General features: G+C 35.0%; 1 protein-coding gene across 1 annotated transcript; it reads right to left on the bottom strand.

Annotated features, from left to right (window-relative positions):
* Window positions 1-5,319: 5,319 nt before the first annotated feature.
* Window positions 5,320-20,560, bottom strand: LOC126812349 (uncharacterized). The gene is made up of 4 exons (XM_050538711.2): window positions 20,219-20,560; window positions 12,972-13,186; window positions 7,494-7,560; window positions 5,320-6,553 (listed from the first exon to the last, which is right to left on the bottom strand). The coding sequence occupies exons 2-4, from the start codon at window positions 13,177-13,179 to the stop codon at window positions 5,881-5,883; spliced, it is 948 nt and encodes a 315-aa protein (XP_050394668.1). The 5' UTR covers window positions 13,180-13,186; window positions 20,219-20,560; the 3' UTR covers window positions 5,320-5,880.
* Window positions 20,561-27,988: the final 7,428 nt, after the last annotated feature.

Raw genomic sequence — 27,988 nt, 5'->3', positions numbered from 1 at the left:
CTGAATCATCTTAAGCTATGTTTACACTGGGATTATTATCCTATGTCAATTACCTGGTTTCTACTAGTCAGGGACTGGTATGAAAGCATTGCCAGGTCGCTTGGATGAGATGAAAAAATGAGGTCCATTTGTGTACACATTGGAATGCATGTTAAAGAACCCTTGATGGTAAGAATTCAATGAAGAATAGGCGGAAACGCTGCTGTCAGGGCAAAAATCTCCTCCCTGCTATTGCATATGTGACCCAAAGAATGACAGAAGTACTGTGCATTCCTATGCCGGACACCATTCCTCCTGCAGAGTAAATAAATGCAGATACTTAATTAAGATATTTGAGTAGAAATTCAGTGTGAATGTAATGATTTCTTAATGCACCTTGTTTAATGCTGAAACAATATTTCAACACATTCATTAGACATTTTGCAGCACCACCAAGAAAATTAATGAACTAAAAACTTAAATGTTAATGCCTATATAACGTTAAGTCATATTTGCTTATTTTCTCTCTCTTGTTTGGCAAAAGAATTGATTTTTGTTTAAATACTTTGTAGTCATATTTTATGTTAGCAATTCAATAATCCACATATTATGTAAAATTAAAATAGACTAGTTTTCTGGAAAATTTCTCCTATAATGTCAATATTTACTTTAATTATAAAATGTGTACCATAACTTTTCTCTCTGATGACATAACCTTATTTTATAAGATATTATAGCAGGTAATGAAAATATCTATAAGAAAATAAATCTGTGATAAAATATATAAAACAGATAGGGTTTTTGATGGATTATAATTTGCCATATGAACAACTATTTGGTAATAGCGATGCCTGTAGTGGTGAATTAAGGGGATGGTGAAGAGGGTGTGAGTTTCCACTGTTTCTTACAAAAATCAAGTTCATATATTCTTTATGAATGATCAATTACATACCACTTCCATGCATTCAGGGAGCTTCCCTTCCTGGACCCTCCTGACTACATCCCGAACCGACCCCACTAAGTTTGTGTTCTTGAACGTAGCCATCAATTGCTTGCATCACCTGCAAGGACCACTTAGGCCTACAATTTTACACCCTGCTTACCTGGCTTGTTTTGTACTGCATTGCTATAATATCAGTCAATTATTGTCAGTAGATATGATTTAAAATAACAACAAATGTAGATCCAAGATTCTTGAATATAACAGCTTTAACAAACTGAATCATTTTTTTAAAGTGGTTAAATCCTTTTAATCTCCTCTATCCCCCAGCTCCCCGCTCCAATATCCCCACCTTCCTTCTAGGATATCCCTATAAAACAATTCATTCTTTGTCAGAGCGTGTAGTAACTGCATTAAGTGAAATTGCAAATGGTCCCTCAATTAAGATAAAAGATTACACATTTCACACCAATCATCTTGTGTTTGTTGTGGGCTTGAATTCTCCAAGGCAGAGAGCCTAAATATATTATATTTCTAGGAAAGAATAGTCCACTATTATGGTTCATCGACAAACTGAGAGAAAAATGGCACAACCACCTTGCCAAAAAAACAACAAATAAACCAGATGAAATATTCAATAGCAATTACTAAAATGGTAGACTAAAATGTAAATGGTGATGGATTCATTTTGACAAGGTTTATTAATGTAGATGTTCAGTTAGTGATAATATACATAATATTATGTTGTGTGTAAAAATAACAAAATACATGTAGACTGGAATATACTAAATATATAAATCCTTCATCTTAGTTTAGTTTTGTGCTTTTATTGACACAAAAACTTTGTTTGGAAACATGCCAGGAATAAAATATTAAATCATATTTGTGTGGAAAATATATTTGATAATTTGTGAATCTAACAAGATTACAAGTACACTGTTGGACAATCATAACGCATTCTGTTGAAAAATCATCGATTCATCCCAATATAAAATCGTCAATATACCAGACACATTAAATACAACTCTGCAAAAGTTTTATTTATGAGAAATAGTGTTTTATATAGATATCTTGTTGTCGAAATCAGTTGAAGCAAAGGCTAATTTTGTTTTCTTCCCATTAAGAGGTAGCCATTTGTGATTGCCTAATATACAGCCAGAGAAATTGGTCTCATGAGCTATTTATTTATTGATTTAGCATTTACCTAGTGAAGAAAAGCTGGGTATAAATATTACTGATATGACTTGTTTGAAGCTTGGAATAACTATGATTATAGCAAAATACTTTTATTGATCTAACAATTTACACATCCTATAGATTTGGTTTAGATTTTTATTACCTTGTGAAAAAAAAACTTCAACAGATAGCATCTAGTTTAAAAGCAATGTTTTTAGAAAAAATATTAATCAATATAAATGATATCGATTTTAATATTTTATTAAAAGCTCAAATATTCTTTGATGATCCGGTTTATTTCATGATAAATAAAACAACTCTTTAGTCTCAAAATGATTTTAAAAACATTTGAAGAGTTCAGGGGAAGAACGATCTAAGTCACATTTTTGTCTTTTCGCATAAAGGCAAAACAGACTTTTGGACAAGAATGCTTGACGCGAACAGAACAACGAGTGGGTTTAATTACAGCTTCAAAATGATGTTTAATACAAATCATAATTACCAGTACAACAACTGACTTCCAATTTTCAGCCAAATTAAGGTCAAATAAAGGGTACGATGGACTTGTATTTGTTCGGGAGGCCATTTCAGAAGGGCCTTGGTTCGATGTGACTTCAATCATTTTTTTCTTAAAATTCATTGTTCCAAAGAAAGCTTATACAATTTGCTACCAGATGGTGCCATTAACTGGGGTTCGTTGAAAAAGTGACTTAGATTGTTCTTCCTCGGGGCTCTTCATTTCGTACAGAAATTGTATTATGATGAATGACTTTATATAATTCTATGTGCTTCTGTTCCTTGACTTTGTTACATAGAAAATAATTAAAAAACATTAAATTTGATAAAATCTACTAGAAGAATCATATCAGATATAACAGTATATTACAATCTTTTGGCTTTGTGTACTATAGAGAACAGGTTGGTTTTTCAGTATGGAAGAAAAAACATCCACAGAAATTGTCGAACAGAAACCACCACCAGATCACTTTACTCTGATTCAGACTGTGATAATGCGTGTGTGCTTCACGCCTCAATGAATATATTCCTCTCATATATTGAGTACAAAAGGTTCATACCCTTTTGCATCAGCGGTAAAATTATGTATTGGACAAAAGAGTTTTAAAAATGTGGATTATTTCATTATTTTCTATGGAATAAGTTGTACGCCATCTGGAAGACCCCCTATCATGATAAAATCATGATTTTCAATAATTCTAATGGTGCCTATAATGATTATGTGTTTTGGACCTTTGGTAGAAACATCCTGGCATCGTACCTTCTTTAGACCTGATCATAACTATTTATTAAATAGATTTACAGATAGGAGAAAAAATGGCCATATCTCTACAATAACACATGAATAGTGACTAACATTACTTTCTCAGGAGTAATTGAAGGTTTCAACCTGTATAAAAAAAACAGGTTTAATAGTATCCAGCTTTAAGTTTGTCCTCCGTAGGAGTTGAACCCCTGACTTGCGGCCCATAACTGGCAGTCCAAGGCCCTATTCATACGCAGACACTGTCACTAATAACAGGTTGAGAAGGCATTGTACCAATCAAGAGAAAACTGCAACCCTATGCTGTGATTACTATTTTAATGTACAACCCGATTTAAACAATTCATCCCCTCCCTTTTCCTTAATGCCCACAGAATCAACCAAAGGGTAGGAAGTGTTGGATTTAGTCGACAATGCCCCGACTCGCTCACCCCACCGTGTCTGTGTCTCTATCTCATATCCTTGTGAACGTGACATGAAGTTACCTGACGTGGCATAATTTGTTGATATGATGTGAAGTGGAATTGTTGGTACTACATGCACTGAAACATGCCAGTACCGAATGCGGATATAGTTTGATAATTGAATTTTAGTGCATAGATCTGTGTGCACTTTTGGAAATGCCCAGCTTTTTGCTTCTTGAGGTTTGTTTTAAAACTAGGGAAGAGAATCAAATTCTGGTTATATCCAACAAAAATTCAATCTCTTCCATCACTACTTCTGGTTCCAATTGAAAGAACACGATTCTTGAAATTCATAGAAACTATTTATAGCTATTGTCCATATGTTATGAAAAAAATACTAAATAATAGCTGAGGAGTAGAGCTTCATACATGCAGCATTGTAAAATAAAAAGGATTGGATTTAATAAATTATTTTCTTTTATTATTTAAAGTTGTAGTAATGTACTCATTAAGACAAATAAAAAGAAAGTTTGTTAAGAAAGCACTTGTAATCTTTCATACATATTTATATTCTGAAAAGTTATAGAACTTAAGTTACATCCAATTCTCTCTATATCCTCATGTACCAAATAGGCAATACAAAAAAAATTAGTTTCTCAGATATACTGCTGTATCAATCAAAAAGGGTGGCATAACCTTTTTATTTCCAAATATGACAAACAGACACATTCTCATCAATTAACTACTTTCATATTTCCAGTAATTCTATAAAAAAAAAATTCCTGTTGAAATCGGAAGTAGGCTAAACTATAGGTTCAGTTATCATGTACGCAACCCAGAATTTTTTGGGGGATTGATGCAGGAAATGACAACAATAGATTTTTGGAGATCGTTTAAGTGCATTATATGTAGGAATTAGAAAGAAATGACAGAAATTTACTTTATAGAGACGGAAGGAACATCATTCACAGACAAATTTGCAAAAAGTTACATAATACAAAATATGTAGTACAGTTATTTACAGAATATATATATATATATATATATATATAGATAGATAGATAGATAGATAGATAGATAGCCTGACAAATAAATAGTAAATATGTCAACTCTCTATTCTACAACTATTAACATTTTAAAACTAATAAGTACCGCATTGGTGCTATTATGCCTATGCATGATTATAATGCAAGGGGCATAACTCTTTTTTGGTCGGATTACAAAAGATGTACTGGTATGTAAAAACATTTAGAAAACAAAAGACCCAAATAAACATTAACCCCGTTTACATTACAAATTTTAAGCATACCAGGCATGGTACCAGGTACGGCACGCTTCGCTTTTTTGTAGTGTAAACGGGTCAAACGTAAGTGTGCCACGCCAGGTACAGTGGCAATCAAGCCCACTGAATTGAGGTGGTCTCGGAACGGTACCAGGACCGGCTCGCTTTAAATTTTCATAGTGTAAACGCTAACCGGTCTGAGCACGGATTACTGCTCATACGCCTAATGAACCTTGACCTTTCTCCCCTCCCCCCCCCCCCCCGCAAACTTTGACAGCTCTGTCATCTGTTCCGTCAAAATTTGGCGTACTTGGCACGGTTCTGAGACCGGTTATTTTAGAGTGATGTAAATAGGTCAATTTCTTGAAGTTTATCGCAGCCTGGTACCGTGCCCAGAACGGCATGCTTATCGCGGCCAAGTGTAAACGGGGCTATAAGTGATGTGTGTCAGGCACATGACAATGTCTACAAACACTTGCTGCTCAGTTCATCTGAAGGTGACACATATATTGTCCTGTGGTTAGTTATTGTAAGTAATGTAGATTGATCTCTTTCCGTCATTCATTAAACCATACCAAAGTTATCATCAAAACCGACATATTCCATAACACACCTTTTGATATAACTAAAGATTCACGATGTAGCCCCAAAGGAACTACATGTATATATAGGTCCATATTTAACATTTGATAAATTTTATTACAAGATCGAACACACACTACAGCATTTGGTACACTTGCCGGTTGCGTTTTCAAGTAGTTATATCCATTTATATCTTGTGTTGTGTTTTGTTCTAAATAGTTCACCTTTCTTCTAGATGTCATTTAAATAATTCACATTTAGGAGGTTTTGGAGGAGTTTTCGGGGGCGTTTCTAGCCTAGGATTAGAAGATTTGGGTGGAGTTGAAGGCTTAGGTGGAGAACTGGGCTTAATGTTTTTCTTTGGTGCATTTTCATAGTCTTCACCTATTTCAAAACCTTGGTTGTCCTCTTCCTGATTATAGTAGAGAGGTGAATTATCAGTATTTTCATAGTAGTTACTATTAGAGTCTGTCTTTTCTTGAATAATCATTTCATTGTTAACATAGATGGAGCTTTCAGTACCATTAAGATTTTTGTATTCAGGGGTTTGTTTGTTATCATTAATGATATTAACGATGGGTAAATTCACATAACCAATTTTTGATTGATCACATGGTATTGGGGGAGCCTCATGATATGGAACTGATTCTGTTTGTTTAACTGGTTCTTTTCGTTTAACACACTCAGAGCTGTCACCATTTTTCAGCTTTACGGGAAATTTATTTGCATCATAATAGTTACTTTTAGTAGATGAACTCGTGCTGATCGTATCCTCAATTTCAATAACTGGATCAATTTGTCCAACACTTGCTGTTTCATTAAAATTCCTTGCGGTTTGTATTGCATTTATGTCTGGTAGCTTACCCACTGCTTTATTCTTTCGTTTATTTTGCTTTCTTTTTCTCCATAAACTGAATACAAAGATTTAAAAAATGTTTAGAAAACCATGTTTAAAATATGAAAATCCTTGTTCTCAAAAACTATGACTGATATAAGTACTAATTAAGTTTAACATATTTGCTGTAGTAAAGTCAGTGATGTGTTCCTACTGTGCCTAAATAGCCTACCTACTACTTCTAACTGTAGTTGAGTGGTTAGAGCACTTGACCAAAATATTTCAGGATCTTGATAGGGTCTGAGATGATAATGCCTGATCGGCTGACTAGCAAAGTTATTGGGGGGTCTATTCTTATTAACTTATAAACCTGTAACGGTAAATCTCTTTGATCTTTGGGGTACATTCTATGCCCAGAATAACTTGCGGTCTGAAAGTCGGGGGAGGTTTTGGATATATACAGGGAGATTTGGGGTTATTCTTCTGAAAGTTTTTCTTTAAACCTGTAACGGGTTATTCTTCCAGGGTAAGTTTTTTTTCCCATAAGAAAACATGATATAAGGTTTTTCTTGTGGGAATTCTGGGATATTCTCATCTTGCGCACATGTAAACATAGACGGTTTATAAGCAAGATAAAGTCCTCGACTTTGGTTATGCCGGGGAAGAAAGACTTCAGAAAAACCTCACGACAGAAAACCCTCGGCCTGCCGGCCTCAGCTTTTTTTTCTCTCGGGTTATTTTCTTCAGTCTTTCTTTCCCCAGCATAACCTCAGTCTCATGCTTTATCCTACACATCCGGGCTCACATGAAAGAATCCTAGACAGTTGGAATTTTCTCCCCTTCAATTCTACATGTGATCATTTAACTATGTTAATTCAAAATGACCATGGTGGCTTGGTGTGTGTGATGCTGGCTCACTAATCAGGAGGGCCCCAGTCGATCCCGATGATGTAGGGATACGACAATTTATCAGGGTATCCTTGATTAGCTGGTAACAGTTGTATTTAAATACTTACATGAACATTACAATAACAGCTAGAATTACAAGGACTGTGATACTTGACACTACTCCAATAATCATACCTAAATAAAAATAAACATTATTTTAAATTAATTATTCAATATTTTGTAAAGGGAAATATGTGGATTCAGAATTACTGACAAAAAAAAATCAAATTGTTTCCACTGCCAGATATAGCATTTAGGAGATAAAAACATCTTGTTTAGAATTTATTGTACACTTATGCTCTTTTGATACTGCTTAGATCATTAGAGACTGAGATTGAGTGTCTCTAGTGACGTTACAGTATCAAATGAGCAATAACAGTCTGATCAATTCTAAACAAGAGGTGTTTATTGATATTATAGCCCAAAATATTTAATGTTTTTCTTGGTATTCATTCTTATGCAAAAATTTACCTCCACATTCATATAATGTGGACGTATTATGCCGTCGCCCCTGTCTGTGTGTGTGTTTCTGTGGGTTGCCTACAGGATGCAATTCTTTATGGATTGTCTTGAAACTTTGCATACTTATCCCTTATACCATAAGAATGATCTCTATTGTTTTTAGTTTATGCCCGACCCCCAAGGGGCAGAGCCACGCCCTTTTTTGGAATTTGTTTGTCACCTGCAGGCCACAATTCTTAATGGATCATCTTGAAACTTTGCATATGACCCACCATAAATGAATATCTCCAAATATCTCGAAAATTACGCCACAATATTTATATATATGCCAAGCCTCAAATCAGTTTCACACAATTATAGTCACTAAATAAACGATCATGTTGTACTTAATAAGCTATGACCATTAATCATCTATAAATAATAGACTGAAAACTGGTTCCAAGTGTCGTCCATAACATCCAGACACTTTTGAGTAAAAGATAGGTTACGTGCCCTTGTTTTGAAATTAGTCTCGCTTAACCAGTCTATCGACCATTCTACGTCTGATTGACAGGTCGGGATAATCAAGACTACTTTTTTACGAAACATAACAGAAAGCTAGAACAAGAAATTTAATTTAGAAATAAGCACGTTAGCTAGCTCAACAATTGTTTTAAGAAGCTCGTAAAAGTAAAATGAAACTACTGCTAGTATCACGTTCCTGTCTAACCCGAGTGTTTCAGAGATATTATTTGTACTAAACCAAAAGATGCCGCTCTTAACGGTACAGTTAATGATAAAGCGATTTAAAAAATGAAACGAACGTAATTTCTAAATCTGCTGTAATAACCAAAAAGCTTAATTTTACTGCTATTCAAAATCGTCAACAATAATTTTTTTACGGCTGTAATAGTTGATAGATTTGTAGAGAATTGCACGGGCCATGGCTATTTATAGTATCATACTGTCAGAAAGTTGGTCTCGACACGGCGAATGTGCACGCTTCAGTGGTCACTCGAACTATCAGCGGTGGACTGTATTTCTTTAGAGTGCATGGGTCACCCTACCTATGGATCACACCTATTGTTTTTGGTGCATGCCCAACCTCCAGGGGCAGAGCCATGTCCATTTTCTTTTTGTGTGATTGTGTGTTGCCTACAGGCCGCAATTCTTAATGGATTGTCTTGAAAACTTTTTATACTTAGTCCTAAGACCATAAGGATGACCTCTATTAATTCTGATGCATGCCCGTCCCCCTGGGACAGAACTACGCCCAATTTTGTGCGTGTCTTTGTTTCGGCTAAAGGCCACATTTCTTAAGAGATCCTTTAGAAACTTTGCATACCTATTCCTTATACCCCAAGGATAACCCATATTGTTTTTGGTGAATGTCCGAATCCAGGGGTTGAGCCACACCCATTCTTTCTTTGTGTGTCTATGTGTTGCCAACAGGCCACAATATTTAATGGATCATCTTGTAACTTTGTATATATATTCATAAAAGCCTAAGGACGACAACTATTGATTTTGGTGCATGTCCCGACCCAGGGGCAGAGCCACGCCCAGTTTTTGTGTTTAGTGTCTGAAGGCCACAATTCTGGATGGATTTTCTTGGAACTCGGTATACTTATTTTTCGTGTTTATCATATACTGGCCGTGATTATGAATGGATCATCTTGAAACTTGAAACATGTATTCCTGATAGCCAAAGTGCGGCTGAAGACAACAATTCTGGATGGATTATCTTGTAACTTTGTATACTTATTCATTATACCCTAAGGCCAGCCACTATTGATTTTGGTGCATCGTCCACCGCACCCACGGAGGTGCCACACCCACTCTTTGTTAATATTTTGTCTGTAAATAATCTACAGGTTGCAGTTATTAACTGATTTGGATCCAATTCAGTATAATCCATCATAGGGTTGTACCTATTTATATTGGTCCATGTTCAACCCCTAGGGGCAAAACCACGCCCAAATTTTGTGTTTTTGTCTACAGGCTGGTATTCTGAATAGATCATCTTGGAACTTGGCATATTTATACCTTATACCATAAGGTGACAACTGTTTATTTTGGTGCATGTCTCAACCCCCAGGGGTGTCTTATCACACTCACTTTCTTGTTAATTTTTTGAGATTATTAACAGATTTTGTTCAAACTCAGCATATCAATTATTTCAGTACAGAGTTGTAAATTTGGCAAAACAACCCCCAACACCTAGCCTTCTATGCCTCTTGTCATATTACAGTCATTGCAGCCATTTTATATTTCATGCTCTTCATTTTAAAAAGTAACTTATCAATCAAAGCAGGAATGTTGACGTATATTGCAGCGGTAGCGATGCTCTTGTTTATTTATTTTAATGACAGGAAAACCAACTAAAATGATTATGACGTAATGAAAACATTGTGACGTAATTCGTTTTGGTTCACTAAGCAACTGGTTCTGACTTTCTTTTTTAAGAGGGGGGAGGGGGGTGTCACTCTGCATTAATTTTAGAACGTGGGAACAGAACTTGTAAGTGTTTTTTGATATTTTTTAAAAAATAATTTTGAACTCCAACAATGACTAAGTTCAAAATAAATGGCATACTGTATTTAATAAATGTCCATACACTTGTGGGATCGTGTGGGGATATGCTGTATAGTGTAATAGTGTGATTTTTACAAAAATGAGTATATAAATATACTATCTATCAACCCAAAAGATCAAGAGAGCAATAAAACATTTTAAAACACCTTTATTTGGACATTTTGTACTGGACTCATAAATCTTCCTTTTTTGTTAAAATTATCAGCGAAATTAGTTATTTTTCTCTGCTTGCAGCGGGACGACCAGTTAATCCCCTTACGTAATACTTTGCATCGTTGTGAAGCAGTGAATCTCTAGTCTAGTTTATAAATATGACCAAAGTATTTCAATGAATGCAAACAAGTTTTAAAAGCTAATACAGTGCGTAAACAAACTGGGTTGGTTGCTATCAAGTCAAAGCAACTTGGCCCAGACACTAAGCAGGGTTCATTATAGTGTCATGGCTGCGTCCAGGGCTCACGTTGTCGGTTTCAATTTATTAATGGCGCTAAAAACTTTAGTTTTGGCAATAATGTTCTGGGTTACTTCCGATTCTTCTCTCAGAAAAGCAGAAAAAAATCTTAAAATTCTAATTGTATATAGATTGCCATTGAGTGTCAGTCACAGTGTGGCAGCATCAGGGGCGTATCCAGGAATTTTTGCAGGAGGGGGTTTGCCAGGTTCCTGAGAAAATGTAATCCCCCCCCCCCTCCGCTTGAAATTTTTTGAGAAATACGTGGTCTCTATCGTCATTTTAGCGTATATACACATTGAGCTTTTTAAACAGAGTAATCCAACATCCTGTTTGACGTCAATTTTTATTATGAATTTCATACGATGACATTGTGATTTAATTTTATTGATTAAAAGCATTAATTGTGATATCACATCTATATCATTATCTCGCGCTTTGAGTGCCCATCCTGTCGCATCATCTGATGATAAAGGATAAAGCACAATTATGGATTTGCCCCTGAGCATACTATAAATTAATCAACTAGCTGAAAATCTGGATCATGTCATTGAGTAATACTAATCAATTGTCATGGATTAATGATTAGTGGATTGATAATTGACAATGATACATATAAAGCCTTCCGCAAGTCATTATTTACTCTGAATAATTAATCCAAGCGGTGTTTATTGGGTATTTGTTCCGTCTTATATTTTGATAGTTGAATCCGTTTACTGTGGCTTCATATGGCATGTAAAATCTACAAGCATGCCTAATTGGATATTATTGTTTCAAATTCTATTATCACCATGTGTCAGAAAGGCGAGAACAAGTCAAATAGCGAAGATTCTAGAGTGAGAAAACAGTCCGCCATTTATTTCATTATTCCGCCGCGAGAATGCACTAAAGTGAATGTAAGCATCTCTTACAAATGAAATGGAAATTTATATCATTCTATCAGGGATTCAGATTCTGATACCGTTACGGTACCTGAAAATAACAATAGACCTATTGTACACGCAAAACCTTATTTTAATTCAGTTGTTTGACAAAGATAACAGAACACACATATAGCTGTGGCTGCTTCTTTGATGATCAAGAAACTGAACTCGATTACTCAATTAACCTTAATCTCCTGACCACTAATGTGCTAATTAATTGGTGAGATTAATAGAAATGATAAAAGTTATAATATACAATACATAGATTACTAATGTATGGACTATTCTCATTTGTTCAAAATTATAACACTGTCACAGGAAATGTGAATATGGCGCAGGATTTATGGATGTTTTGTTACGAATTGCACGAAAAAATATATGAACATGTTTTTATATAAAAATTATTATCCATTATGGCAGAAAAAAAATTGAAATTCAATGTGAGCCCTGGCTGCATCCTTGTTGACAACTTCATCAAGCTTAGCAGATATCAGTACATTCAATGTACCTGCACCAACCTTTTCCATTCTAGAATGTTAAACAGCTATCCATACCCCCAGTAAATAATAAATTAAAATTCTTGTAATTCATTATTGCCACAGTAAATAGTGTTTGTTTATAGCTCTCTATTCACGCTCAGGGTTTTTTTTTTGTCAATGTCCTTGTTATGACAGTTCTGGTAATCAATGTCGCTTAAATGCAACAATGCCGTTACATATGATGTTACAGATTTTTATAACAATCCTGTACAACAATGAAAAATGCTTCTTCAGTGGTAAAAAAATAATTTTACAGCCTGGAAAACCTCCAAAATGACATATTACACGATAGGGTAACAAACACCAATAATTGCTATTTTGGTGGCCATTTTGAAAACGAAGATGGTGGATATAGTTGGATCAACCCCTTAAACTATGACATTTGTATTCAGTACCCCTAAAAACCTATAAAATGATATATTGCGCAAAACAGTTACAAATGTACAGTGAAAAACTCCAAATATTGCCATTTTTTGAAAATGTGAAAATAATAATAACTCGTACGCATCCTGGCTTAAGCCTATCATGTTTCTACCCTATCAAGTTAGGTTTCAATTTGTTTTGTTTCAATCATCAGTTTAAGCAGGTAACTATTACCTTCGTTATCATTGGGTGTTGGTGTTGAAGTGCTCCCTGCTGTGGAAGATGCTGTTAATGTACTGGTAGTCGTAGATGCTGTTGTTAATAAGGATGAAGAATTAGAGGTGCCAGTATTTAACTGAGTAGCATTATTGATAGTAGTTCCGGTAGTAGCTGTACTGGTAGTAGTGCTAATACTAGCAATAGTAGTATTTATACTTGCCATTTTTAATCTGTTTTAAAAATAAAAAAAGTTTAATTTTTGCTTTAGTATTCATACACTTCAAATTAAAATAAACAAAGTATGTAGCACAAAGTTAGTGCAAACTGTCATGTTAACGTACAATTTACTGTAAATATTCTGGAGGTCAAAGTTCTTTAGGGATCATTTTAAATTTCACAGGGATTGTTCATTGGGTCATCTATGTTTGTCATCTGTCAAAATTTCAACTTCTTCTCCAGAACTATTTGAAGGTTTCCAACAAATTCTGTTTAATATGTTGCTTGAGTAATGCTTAGTTTTGGTCACGGTGGGAGCAAGTTAAAGAGGGCAATTTTGAACTTTTTGCCTACTTTTTCTAAACAACTTGATGGATTTCAGGCAAGATTTTTAGGAATGTTGCTTTGTGTGGTACTTATACAGGTTTTTTAAAACAAATTTGATAAACCCCATAAGGCAGGGTCGAGGGGGTGCATGTGTGTGACCAAGTAAGCACTCCTGAGACCAAGTAAGCGACCCCAAGGTTTACAAAAGAAAAAAAGAATAACAAAATCAATAACAATCATAATATGAAATGAACTTTACATCAACCTGAATAGAACTGTTTTCTAGGGAGATAACAATCAGAAAACAACTATATAGGCAATGCGATCTATGTTCTACCAGGACGCACAGTGTTATATTAAGCATTTTATTACAATTTTTGTTGACATCTATCGTGGGGTGGGATTGTGGATGGCACCCTAGATTTGGACCCACCTCTCCCCCCCCCCCCAATTCACTGCTTCTTAATCCGATATTGTTATGCCTGACATAGTCCGTTAAAAACAACAGTTATTAACAAGTTCAAAATGACTGTTGGTCTTCTATATACCGTATACATTTTGAAACTAAATACATTAATATTAAGGATATTAATATTGTATCAAGTTATTTAGATTTATCACAAAGGATCAAACACTGCATGGTGAATGAATCATTGTAATATCACAGTTCACAATAGTGACAATTATAATTATTCAGAAAATGTGATAATGAATATATACAAGTGATTGTAATTCTTCTAATTTTACAACTTCTCATTATCAACAGTTAGATTATAATGAAGGGAGTAAAAACTCCATTATGGGGGCTCTCCAAATGGTTTATCTTTAATTCAAACAGTTTATCTTTAGTATACTTTATAAAAATAAGCTTCATAAATTCCTGAACTTTACTAAAAAAAATCAACATTTTTTATCGTTTTTTCAGCCAATATTCTAAAAATCAATATGGACATGAACAAATAATAAGTATCACACCATTCAGTGCTTGATTATCTTTTTTGGCAGTGCCAATTGTTAATGATAAAACAATTATCATGATAAAAAATTTCTTCAATTGGTTAAACATCTCAGTGATCCAGTTGGTGACCAAAAGTAAAATAATAACGTAAAGGTTATTCCCCAAGCAACGAACTTGACAAGACTGTATAGATCAGTTTTAATGATATATTTGTATTAAAACATATTCAAACTAATTTATCTCACAAAAGTTTGCTTTTGAATCGGAAGAAAACTATCCTATGCCAACCCTGTTTATCATGTGACTTGATTGTGAGAGAATCAATTATTAGCTTGTATTTGTCGTTAATCGTTAATCCATTTACCATAAATATCAAAGCATAAGTAAATTCCTGGTTGATCCTCTGCCAACTTTTTTTCAGCCACTTAATCGCAGCGTCTATGGATATAAATGGCTTTGTGTATTAATGACCACATTGTATCATAAAGCTTAATCTATAAAGGAAGCCACGTTGGATCTGTGACTAAGGCGCTGCCTCACTAACCAGGATGTTCCAGGTTCGATCCTGTGTTAGGGGTGTAGGACTGAAGGCCTGACAGAGAACAGCACTTAGTCCTGCATGCACGCAAAAGAACCCTTGACATTTGGAATTTGATGCCTGAGCAAAATTTACCTCAGTGAACATTGCATATCATATGCCCATCTTCATTAGCCTTGTATTACATTAAACCCCATTTCATTTCATTTCTTTTCTATTACAGAAAGACTATTGATGTGGTAAAGGTATATTGACAGATTTATTGTCCAGGTAACAAGGAAGACCATTTAGCCATATATATAGAGGAGACTGAAAACTAAAGAGACGGGAACAGAATAGTTACGTTTTGGTTCACAATGGTCAGACAGGAGGGAAGACATTTGTAGGTCTTTGATACAATGCCTCTTTGATTCCAGTTTCTAATAATCACTCTTTAAAACTTGGCCTGTGTATATAGGTGAGATATAGCTTGTATGTGAACAGCTAATAAGATAATTGAAGTCAACCAGAATCAGTATCATGTTAGTAGGCTGTCTAAAATATAATAATGTAGGAGACAGACCACTACATATTCTCCCATTGACTTTAATGATAATTCTTGTTTCTTGTCTCTATGTTTGTCCCCCGCCTTTTGAAGAAAGTAGGGGACTATTAAAATGGATTTGTCTGTCGGTCTGTCTGTCTGTCCATCCGTCTGTCTGTCTGGGACACAATAACTCTCCTTCTAATTGAGCTAAAATGTTCAAACTTGGTGTAGGTGTTTATTAGGTCAATGCCTTGATGGAGTTCGAAGATGGGCATTTTCTGCGTAGGGTAAGCAGAGATAAGCAATTTGATTGTTTATTGCTTTGGGACACAATAACTTTTGTTCTAATTAAGTCAGAGTGATGAAATTTGGTGTATAGTTTCATTACATCAGTACCTTGACTAATGAACATTATCGACTCAGGGTAAGCAGTGTGATAAGCAATTTGATTGGTCGAGACTTTGGAACACAATAACTCTTCATTCTAATTGAGGTGGAATGTTCAAACTTGGTGTAGGCATTCACTGTTTGATAATAAACATTGTCTGCTTACGGTTAGCAGAGATAAGCAATCTGATTGGTTGATGCTTTGGCATGATAACTTTGGTTATAATTAAGTGAGAGTGATGAAACTCTGAGTATAGATTCATTATATTATTACCTTGACTAAGTTCAAATCGATGATGAGTATTTTCTGCTTAGGCTAATATAAAAGGAGCGATAAGCAATTTGATTGGTTAAGACTTTGGAACATAACAACTTTTAATTGAGGTAGAATGTTTAAACTTGATGTAGATGTTCATTAGGTGAATGTCTTGACTGAGTTCAATGATTAACATCTGAGCTAAACTAAGCAGAGCTAAGCAATTTCATTGGTTGATGCTTTAGGGCAAGATAACTTTGATTCTATCGATATATAGAGAGTGATGAAACTTAGTGTATCGTTGATAATCAGTTTGATTGCTTGATACTTTGAAAAAAATAAATGTCTGATAAATTAATATGTGTCATCTATTTATTTTGGGATTTCGGCGGGGGACATCAGCCTCACTGTTGGCTTGTGTCGAAAATGGTCTCTGTCCATGTATTGCTCCAATGCTTGTATACGAAGTTTACAATTAAAATTTTTAGATACACAAATTTGATGTATCATTTGTAAGAAGACAAACCCAGGTAACTCATACATATGGACATATGACATCATTAATTTCCCTCTGTTACCATTCCACCTCTAAAGCATAAGTGTTCACCAAACTCTGGCATAAATTAATGTCAATTCAAAAGTGGAAATGCGAAAGGGGAGAAAAGAACAAAAGATAAAGACTGTAAATAGAAGGTACTATCTGGGAGGGATCTATGTCCTGTATGTAATTTTCCCCTTGTCAGTGGTTGAGGATGGAGGGCCTGGCTAGGACAGTGTCTAGTCGGTTGGATTGGACAAAAAACTGATGTCCTGTGTACACATTGACATGCACGTAAAAGAATCCTGGAGGGCCTGGCAAGGACAGTGTCTAGTCGGTTGGATGTTAAGAAAAAACACGGTCCTGTGTACACATTGACATGCACGTAAAAGAACCCTTGAAAGTTAGAATTCGAAATAAGAGTACGCCGTAAGCCTGCTTCATCAGTCCAGTTGGTGCAGAAAAGTAGGATGTTAAACTCCATTTCATTTTATTTCATTAATTACGTCTTATAATATTAAAGGAAAGACATTCTCTGGAAAATAAATTATTAATGTATATAATTCTAATAATTAAAAGGTTTTCTCTACTGAAAAAAGTTATTAATACAGTTAATTATGAAGATAAACATTGCGAGTGAGTGCCGACATTGTATCCAAAAGTGTGATGTCATAGTTTACTACGTACGACGTCATATAGTCCAGCCGTATGTACCGTTAGAATAGTTTGCTTGCTCAAGACTTTTTCCATCTGCCAATTAATAATTCAGACTTTTTATTCTTTCTATGACTAAAGCTGAAAATGGTTGGAGAGGCATCTGTTTGTTTTTTTTTTAATTTGCAGCCCCAAAAATTCACACAACCTTGTCACTGAATTTAAATTTGTCAATGTTATGAATGTTAACAATGTACAGGAACCAAAGAATTATTGCTCTGTGTCTTTCTGTTAGTCTTTTGTATTTGTTTGGAATTTTAAAATAGGTCAACAATTGCCAGCATAACTATTAATCTTAGTTTTGATTGGTTGAGAGATATAGATCGACAGGAACATAGCATCCGCAGCAGTTTCATTTATTGATCAATAGATTTTTTGATCTTTGAAAATTTTTTTTTTTAATTCTTCAACATTAAAAGAATCTCCTACGAGTCTTTGGCAATGTTATTTTATACGCCCACATTTTCATGTGGACGTATATTGTCATCGCCCCTGTTCGTCCATCCGTCCACAATTGTTTGTGGACACTACAGGTCACAATTCTTATCCGATTTTGACGAAACTTGAAATATATTTTTATCCCCAAAAGATCTTGGTTGCTTTCAATATTGGCATGTATCGGACCGAAACTTCCTGAATTATGGCCCCTGATTGTACGAAAAATTGTGTTTTTAGCTTGTGGACCCTATAGAGGTCATAATTTTTATCCGATTTAAAAAAAAGTTTTAGTATAACACCGTTACACCCTAAGGATGGTTGAGTTCGAATTTCGTAAAAATCGGACCAAAACTGACAGACAAAATGGCCGCCCCTCATTCTCAAGGTTGTGGACCCTCTAGAGGTCACAATTTTCTTCTGATTTTGATGAAACTTGAAATGTAAGTTTATAACCCAAAGATCTTGGTTCCTTTCGATATTCAGGCATATCAGGTAATAACTTCCAGAATTATGGCCCCTGATTGTATGAAAAATCATGTTTTTAGCCTGTTGTTAAGGTCACAATTTTTATCCAAATTAAGGTCACAATTTTTATCCAAATTAAAAAAACCATGTGAATATATCACCATTACACACTAAGATCTTGGATCCTTTTGATAATCGCGTATATCTGAACGTAACTTCCTGGATTATGGCTCCTGATTGTTCGAAAATCGCATTTTTAGCTTGCGGAGTCACTAGAGGTAACAAATTTTTTTTCCGATTTTAAAAACCATTTAAATATTTCACCATTCCACCATAATGACGTTGAATTCGAATTTCCGGAAAATCGAAATGAAACTGCCCAACAAAATGGCCGCAAATCGCATTTTTAGCTTGCGGAGTCACTAGAGGTAACAAATTTTTTTTCCGATTTTAAAAACCATTTAAATATTTCACCATTCCATCATAATGACGGTTGAATTCGAATTTCGGGAAAATCGAAATGAAACTGCCCAACAAAATGGCCGCTCTCTGTATGCAAATTGTGTAAAAGTATGCAATACAAAGGTTGTGGACCCTCTAGAGGTCACATTTTTTATCGGATTCTGATATATCATTATGTCCCAAAGATCTCAGTCCCTTTTGATATTTGCGCATTGCAGACCAAAAATCCTGTTTGTTTTTAGTTTGTTCTCTATCCATCTCTTGCAAAATGTGGGCGTATCCTGCCTGGCAGCCGCTGGTTGTTTTTAGCTTGTTCTCTATCCATCTCTTGCAAAATGTGGGCGTATATTGTGCCTGGCAGCCGTTGTTTAATTGACCAATCAAATTCATGTAAAGTGATATCTCCTAAGGATATATGTACAGTAGATTATGAAAGTTATCACACAAGCGATATTTACTGTAGAATGTGTTATTGAGTGATAAAGAAGTCTTTATTTTAATAGTGTACTTATTATGACTAAGCATAATAACCTGCTTTGTTGAACTTTTTCTTTGAACTACTAGGTCATGGGTATACCTGTATCCTGGTAAAGTTATAATTTTGTTACTTGCTGTATACATAAATGATATGATACTTATACTTATATTGTCCCTGTGTAATCATGCAGTACGACATTGGCCTTCATGTCACAATATTACTTAGGCATGTAAGCTAACTCTTGTCAGATGAGGTCATCAACAGACACTAATATTATGTTTGAATAGAGATTTTATTGAAATTAGTCAACGTGGTTTAATTTTTGGGATAAAAAATTCCCTCCCCAAACTCCTGAATACACCACTAATTAAAGATGCATTATGTAAGACATAAATCTGTCTATTGTAGATCTTTCTTTTGGCTTCAAATCAACTCTCTAGACCATCGGATGGTGGAGTTTTAGATAGATTTACACATCCTCAAAATTTAAAAGTATAACAATAAAATGGGCAATCAAGTCTAACTCTCGGTTGTCAATCACCATTGCTACGATAATGAACAATCTACGCTATATCGTTAAACAGTCATAACTTAGCTCAGAATAAAGTAATTTGAATGAAATTTTCAATATATTCATTTTTTATTATCTATATGTTTGAACTACAACAGCAAGAACTTCCAGCTCTTTATCTAAATCTTACATAATGCATCTTTAGACGTTGATTTTATACAGCAATATGTGATGGTGTTTGAAGAATACAAGTTATTGAAATACTTGGCCCTTTATTTTTGTGGTGACAAAAGAGCAAAATATCTAAATAGTCTTAAGGTTGAAAGGCAACTATGAAGACCTAATTTATCTATTTTTAAAAAATGTATAATGTATAATATTTCGAAGCAGTTTTTTTAATCCTAAGTTCTGAAATGATTGTTTGAACTGTGAACCTCTAATAACATACCTGTTTAATATTGAATAGATCCTGCTGAAATTATATAATGATCATATCCAAAATCTCATAAGTGTACATTCCATTTTCTTATTGACATGTTTAATCCTCATAAATATTCTTTCATTTGAGACTACCATAGGCAATTTGACTGTACAGTTTTTGTCAAATACTTAAGTTCACATCCCAGTTCTGAAACTCTGCACATGTATTTCATAAACTGAATTAATTCATACTACATGATAAAATTCTCAGCATTACCAAGTATTAAATTAATCACTATAAAAATAATAACAGAAATTAAAATGCTTTACCACAGGTAAACTTAATCTAATTTATATCCTTGTTACTTTGATATCCAGTAAAAATTATAGTGGTTATATCTTTTACAGTGATTTACATTTACATTATGACAAGGAAGTATATACAAGTAATACAAGTATTGTGTTATTTTTAGATTTTAGACTTGTCTCGTAAACTCCCCTATTTAACTAACACAGATGTGGGTTCATTGAATATGATAGCAATATAATATAATGTTATGTCAGGTAAATAGTACAAAAAAGTGGGAAGAAATTCAAACATTCCAGAATCACTGGTCAACACTCAATTTAAATGAATGTTCTAAGAATCTGTTGTTATGTATTCTATCCACAATTTCTCCTAGAGAAAACAGACAATCCAGGAATTTTTGGTCTGGGTGATTGACATTGTCTTTATCTTTAACATTTGTCCATTTATATTTATATGTATCAATGCCGATTGGGGATAATAGTTATTGATCATTTAGTGTTAAATATTGTTTGTTATGAAATTTTTAGCACACCGTTTACAGCAGGTTGGGCTACAGTGATCAGTATATATCAGGGCCGGCGGAAGCAATTCTTGATTGACGGGGGCGGCGGGCACCATCCTAGGATGAAGTGAAATTTTATTTCTTTTCTAATCCCTTACCATGCAAACACAGTCGATGGTTGTTCCTGCAATTCTGAACTTGGCAAATATATGCATAATAATACCAAGGTTTGTGGACACTCTAGAGGTCACAATTTTTATACGATTTTGATGAAACTGACCATGTATGTTTATAACCAAAAGATCTCGACATTTTTAGCTAGTGGGCCTTCTATACCTCACAGTTTTTATTTGATTGTCAAAACCGTTCAAATATATCACCGTAACACCATAATTACGACTGAGTTCAAATTTTGTGAAAATTGGACCGAAACTGTCCGACAAAATGTAATACCCAGGCTGTGGAACCATCCAGAGGTTCGAATTTTCATCCAATTTTGATATATCCCAAAGGTCTGGGCTCCTTTCCATATTGGCGCATACTGAATCGTAATGACCCCTGATTGTACGAAATATCACTTTTTGAGCTCGTGGACCCTCAAGAGGTCAGCATTTTTTACCTTATTTTCAAAACCATTAAAATATATCACCTTAACATCATAATTATGATTGAGTATGATTGAGCCCGAATTACCTAAAAATTGGACCGAAACTTGTATAATAGTATAAATAGTATAGTACCGGTATAAAAGTGTTTAAAATACAGATGTGACGTCACCCTTTGATGTTGGCGTACCATTATTTCAAATAATCGTACGGGCAACTTGCCAATCGTACCTTGTCAAATATTAGACTCGAGTGACGTATTTCACTGTAAACGCACGTGCGGAGTGTCTGTATTTTAAGATGTTTAATGGTCTCGAGCTGAGACATTGCGTAATATATTGTAAAAACACTCGGACCTGACGGTCCTCTTGTTGTTACAATATATTACTTAATGTCTCGCTCTCGACCATTAAACAATACTTAAAATACAGATGTGACGTCACCCTTTGATGTTGGCGTACCATTATTTCAAATAATCGTACGGGCAACTTGCCAATAGTACTTTATTCATACCAGTGAGATATTGGACTAGTGTGACGTAAAAGCTCGTGCGGAGTGTCAGTATTTTAAGATGTTTAATGGTCTCGAGCTTACGACATTGCGTAATATATTGTAAAAACATTCGGGCCTACGGCCCTCATGTTGTTACAATATATTACTTAATGTCTCGCTCTCGACCATTAAACAATACATAACCCATGCATTATCGTCTAGTATTGTTTCTGGTCGCATATATGTATTAAACCTTAACTGGTTAGGACGTACCTTTAAACGCCACTCTGGCATCCGACATTAATGACAGCTTCATGTTGTGATTGAATATACTGCATCTTAAATGATATCATCAACAAGAACAACAAATACCAGATTTCGGCTCTACCTTTTATATTAAGCACTGCTACATATAGGTTACATAGTTATAATAAAGTCATTCTCTAAAACCAGCTCCCATGCAGACTCGGCGAGTCTGCTGATGGAAATTCCTACATCTTTTCCCTACGAGAACTACATGGCTGTCTATATATATTTAAAAAAAACAACAACAACACTCTTTCAATGTGGTTCTAAAGATTAACATTAAATTATAATGTATTCCTAGATTTGGCAAATGATAAAATAGGCATAATTATTCAGACTTCTCTTGTGGCCGGTTTGTGAATTATCTAATTAAAATTAGACTGTACCTTTGTTTCTTTTATGCCAACAAATTTTGTCGTCAAGGATGTTCGTCACTGCTGGTAAGTCCGTCGAACTTTTCTTGTGAATGCTCTGCAGTGTAGTTCATGTTGGATTTGTTCAAATTCGCAGTGATTGCTCATTTGGACTTAGTCGTATTAAAGAAGAACTCTATAGCAATTCGATCGCAAATCTCTTTATTTACGCTAAAACTTATGACAGCTTTAACAACAACACGTGTAAAAAAGTGCTTGATGGAATGTTTTAGAACTCGGCAGTATTAACCTTTGTTACGAAAGGCTAGCTGGGTGGGCTGCAAATAGGCTATTTCCTGTTCCTATAGAGCTAAAATTGATATCTTATCAATATTAAAAAAAGCAGGATTTTCATTTAAACCTGTATTCGAGTCTTCTTACAAGTTGGCGTCGTCAAACTAAAATTATGTAGAAAAATAACTCTTTTCTCAATCGCACGGTTAATTCCAATTTATCACCCAAAGGATTTCATTTTCCTGAAGATATTCTAATTGGGTAAGTGATGTGTCAAGTTCGTGGATGCAATCTACTCTTGTACCTCATGGGACAGATTTTAATGTTCAAACGTTCAACTTATCACTAACTGAATGCTAAGCACCCTAACTTAACAGTATTTGGGTCGGTTATATTGATTTTCAAAAATGTAATGAACAATGAATTCCAACAGAAAATGTGTTTTGTTCTTTCTTGTTGTTTATTGGTGATAAGGGAGTTGTAGGACAAATCTCACAAGTTACAAATACAAGTAATGTGAGCATAAAAATTTACAATAACATACGTTTTACCCACTTAAATGTTTTAAATCAATACCTTCAATACTTTAAATCAAACTTGCTTTCAGGTACACGTATGTATTATGATAATTGTAGACAGGGATACGCAGCCCCTGTCTTATTGGTAATTAACAACCAAATAGTATTATGTATGCATGTATGGAAAATGTAGACAGGGATACGCAGCCCCTGTCTTATTAGTAATTAACAACCAAATAGTATTATGTATGCATGTATGGAAAATGCAAGTTTGAAATCAAAATGGCTTCTGATATGTGTTCAGTGTAATAATTGCAACCAAAAACTAAGTCAGATGTGTTTCAATTTCTTATTAGTAAAATATACGTGAACAGAGGAAAAGTATCAGTTTCATTTGTTTCTCTTAAAAATTGACGACTTTATGCTTGTCTGAAGTTTTACCTTTTAAAGGAACTTATCCTCAAAATTTAACGGCTTATGAGATATGTTCCGGAATAAAAATTGTATACCAAGAGGTTAGTCAATATCGTTGGCAAATAGACGTGTCAGTTATCCTTAATTGAGAATTCTAAGATGATTTTTTTTACCAGGAACTGGTCGCTAACCACTACTCATCTTTAAAAAAAAAACTTGCATTTACCCTCAAAATCCGGGACTTTCCGGTACATCCATTGTGGTCAACTTTTAGAATATCATTCAGTACACTTAACACTACCAGAAACCACCAATAAACCTTTTCATGCAATTGTTGGGCCGGGGGGGGGGGGGGGGGGTGTCTCCCTTTTTCGTAAATTGACCATTCTTTTAAAAAAAGAACCTGGCATTTACCCTCAAAATCTGTGACTTTCCAGTACTTTCATTTTGGTAAATTTTTAGAATGTTATTCAGTACACTTAACACTACCAGAAACCATCAAAAACCTTATCTTGTAATATTTTAGAGGTTGACGCCCTTTTTTCATACATTGACTGGTATATGTGTATAATTTGAAGATGAATACCACGAAACACATTTCTAACTTTATTTCCCAAGAAGAGCTGAAGGCAAATTATACAAACTTAATTGATACACAAATATTGTATATCCTATTTTATTTTGATTAAGTACATAATGAACACACTTCAATCAAGGAAGACATATGACAACATTGAGAATATTATATCACTGTATCTAAGAAGTCGGATATCACACTAAATCAGATCATTACTAGTTGTACATGTATAAGGAAGCTATAGAAATAGAAGTATCGACTGGTATATTGTTCACATGAACCAGCTATATGAAAACCCATTTCTATATTAGGGAATCGACATAAATGTTGAAACTTGCTGGTTTACAATTTTTATCTGAACGATAAGAAATGAATAAATTAAACAAAGACCATGACGCACTACATTATACTTTGTACAAGACAGTAGTTGACAATTCTTACTCTGGAAAGGTGCACATAAAGCAGCTGTTGAATATCCAAAGCATTTACTCGAAACAAAAAAAAACGTTTGATAATTAAACTAAATAATGGTAAACAACTGCACAGATACGACAATAATCAAATTAACAAAGTTTACGACTGTACCAGATCCATTCGTCGAATCGTCGATAATAATTGGTGATGTTAACAATGGCAAAGTTGCTTCCAGGGGACAAGAACTGTTTAGTTTACTTCTTAGCAGAATATGGATATGAAGCTTCATTGCCGTATTTTGTGCCATCGTACACTCTTCATCTAACGCAGCATCATTAGCACAGGATAAAGAACGTTTCAAATAACCACACCAGAAAGATGTATTACCCGCGATGTCAAACGATGGACCAAATTCTGAAAGATCAATTCGTTTACTGCATCTAGAAAAGTTCAAACATTTATCAAAGGGATACGGCTTTAAAATCTGATCACAATAACGGCGTGTTACGTTGTGCAGCAATCGGAAAGTTAAACTGTCTCCAGTGATAGACGGGGAACGGCATCTTGTTTCATAATCTGCTTCACATTCAAGATATTTTGTGAAATGGTTACACGTCTTGTACGGGTTTGTCTTGAACGAATTTTCCTTCTCTCTAAGTTCAGCTGCCAATGAATCCAAGCAATATGAAGCATTCCCACATATCGCAGCATTTAATTCCTTTCCGCAGGATTTTCGAATCTTTTGCTTGAAAAAGTCAATGGACTTTTGAACATAGCTGTCAATATTGCAAAAAGTTTTGGCAAGTTCTTGGCATTGTACGTATGTTTGCCATGCTGGACATATTTTTTTTATGTCGTCTTTGGCCTTTCTAATAGTCTGGTCTCTTTCACTTTCACATTTGCGAAGTTCTTCAGAACATTTACTTACTCCGACAGCTGCGAATATCCGAAAAAATCCAAAAAAGGCTAAACCTAATATGATGCTATACATATTATTCATCTGTGCTGCTCTCAAAATCTGTACCCTATCCCTGTGTAACTGAAGACTATCTGAGAAATTCTATTATCGATTTGCAATCTAGATGTGGCACTACTTTCAACCTTGAATATATTTCCCAATTGTTCATTCTAATCAGACGCGTATACCATCCGGCTATCGCTATGTTGAAAAAACACTCGTGTTATTCGATTAGATTTGACGCCATACAAATTTTGTAATGTATATCATTAGCCAACCTTCTAATTATTTTCTGAAAAAACGAACCAGTTGAATATTCCATCTATTTTATCCAGTCGTTGTCGTTCTTTAAATATTCCATTAAAGGGTCATATCGTTTTACTGGGATTATTAATTTAAGACGCTTGATATTTAAAATACATGTTCTGGTCCTATAGACTTTTAAAAGCTAAGACCAGAAACAACCCCCTTCGTCAAAACCACATAAATACTCCAAATAATAACATGTTCCATTACAAGTTATAAATATTAAATGTAAGTACTGGTTACCATATGTGTCGCATTCAAGTGCGGCTGTAGTCTGGAAATCCAGCATTGAATCTATAGGACTTGTCTGATAGGATTGATAATGCCAATTCGTTCGTTCATGTGGCTCAATATTTCTTTCCATTTTATTGTTCGGTTTTATTGGGAGCGCTCAGAAATGCGTTGATTGTAGTCTGTCGACCAACGCTTAAGCTCGGTTCATACTACATCCGTATCCATAAACGTATCCGTATCCGCACCCGCATCCGTATTTTCGTATTTTGCCGTTCAAATAGAAAACGCGAAAAGGTCCGGCTTTCAAGGCTGAATTGTCTGTCGGTGATAACATATTGTCATTTGCAATCATGGAGTCTGACAGTGACACAGAGGAAGTCTTTCTTTTGTATTTGTGGACCTTAAGACGAAAGAGAAAAAAGAAATGAAATGAAATGGGGTTTAACGTCCTACTGTTCTGCTCCTATACTGAGCTAATGAAGACGGGCATACGCCATACAGTGTGCTATGAGGGGAAACAAGAGAGTAGGGGTCCATGAACTGTTACAAAGAAGGAAGAAATATGGAGAATACCACCACCTGGTGCAAGAATTGTATTGTTTTCTGTTTTGTCATATAGTATGGGATTTCTCTCCACAAGGATGATTATTTCCTCTGTCTTGTCCATGTTGTTTTCTTCACAAGACTACACAAATCCACAGCACACAAGGCCAGGCTTTTCTTGGAACGGATTGAGTTTCTATTTGGGGAGATGATGTAATAAGGGGAAAGTACTCGCTGATTGGCTAAAGCTCGGCTCACTAGCCGAAATGCCGGACGCACTTTACAAAAATAGGCTCTGGGAGCAATCAATCCGGCTTCACGGACGCAGTTGTTTTTGTGCGCAATACGTGCCGGATTCTATTTCAACCCTTAAGCTCGGTTCATACTAAATCCGTATCCATAAACGTATCCGCACCCGCATCCGTATCCGCGTTTTGCCGTTCAAATAGAAAACGTGAAAACGTCCGGCTTTCAAGGCTGAATTGTCTGTCAGAGATTGAGTTTCTATTTGGGAAGATGATGTAATAAGGGGAAAGTACTCGCTGATTGGCTAAAGCTCGGCTCACTAGCCGAAATGCGGACGCATTTTACAAAAATACGCTCTGGGAGCAATCAATCCGGCTTAACGGACGCAGTTGTTTTTGTGCGCAATGCGTGCCGGATTCTATTTGAACCCTTTCTCTAAAAATGACTAAAGTATACCAGTACGTATTCATGCACGTATTTACAGATACGGATACGGATGTAGTATGAACGGACCTTAGTAATCTGCCAACCACAAATCCACCTACGATACAGATAAATCTGTAAAATCCGCTGAAAGATTATTGAAGAGTGTCCTACATCTGTCTTTGGGTGTTACTTGGAAAGACAAACTGAACACGGAACGCAAATATCATCTGGCAATATTGCACAAAATTAGAAATCGATTGGACTCCAGATCTTGGAAATCTAATATAGTGAGAGAAAGAG

This window comes from Patella vulgata, chromosome 2 (genome assembly GCF_932274485.2).
Source record: "Patella vulgata chromosome 2, xgPatVulg1.2, whole genome shotgun sequence".
Lineage (NCBI taxonomy): Eukaryota > Metazoa > Mollusca > Gastropoda > Patellidae > Patella > Patella vulgata.
The sequence above is the reverse complement of the archived record's forward strand: the minus strand, read 5'-3'. Positions and strand labels throughout refer to the sequence as shown.

Excerpts from the sequence above, each read along its gene's own strand:
- LOC126812349 (XM_050538711.2), bottom strand. The coding sequence starts at position 13,179 with ATGGCAAGTATAAATACTACTATTGCTAGTATTAGCACTACTACCAGT. Across the intron at positions 7,561-12,971 it reads AACACCCAATGATAACGAAG|GTATGATTATTGGAGTAGTG; the intron begins GTAATAGTTACC and ends ATTTTTATTTAG. Across the intron at positions 6,554-7,493 it reads GCTGTTATTGTAATGTTCAT|TTTATGGAGAAAAAGAAAGC; the intron begins GTAAGTATTTAA and ends CTTTGTATTCAG.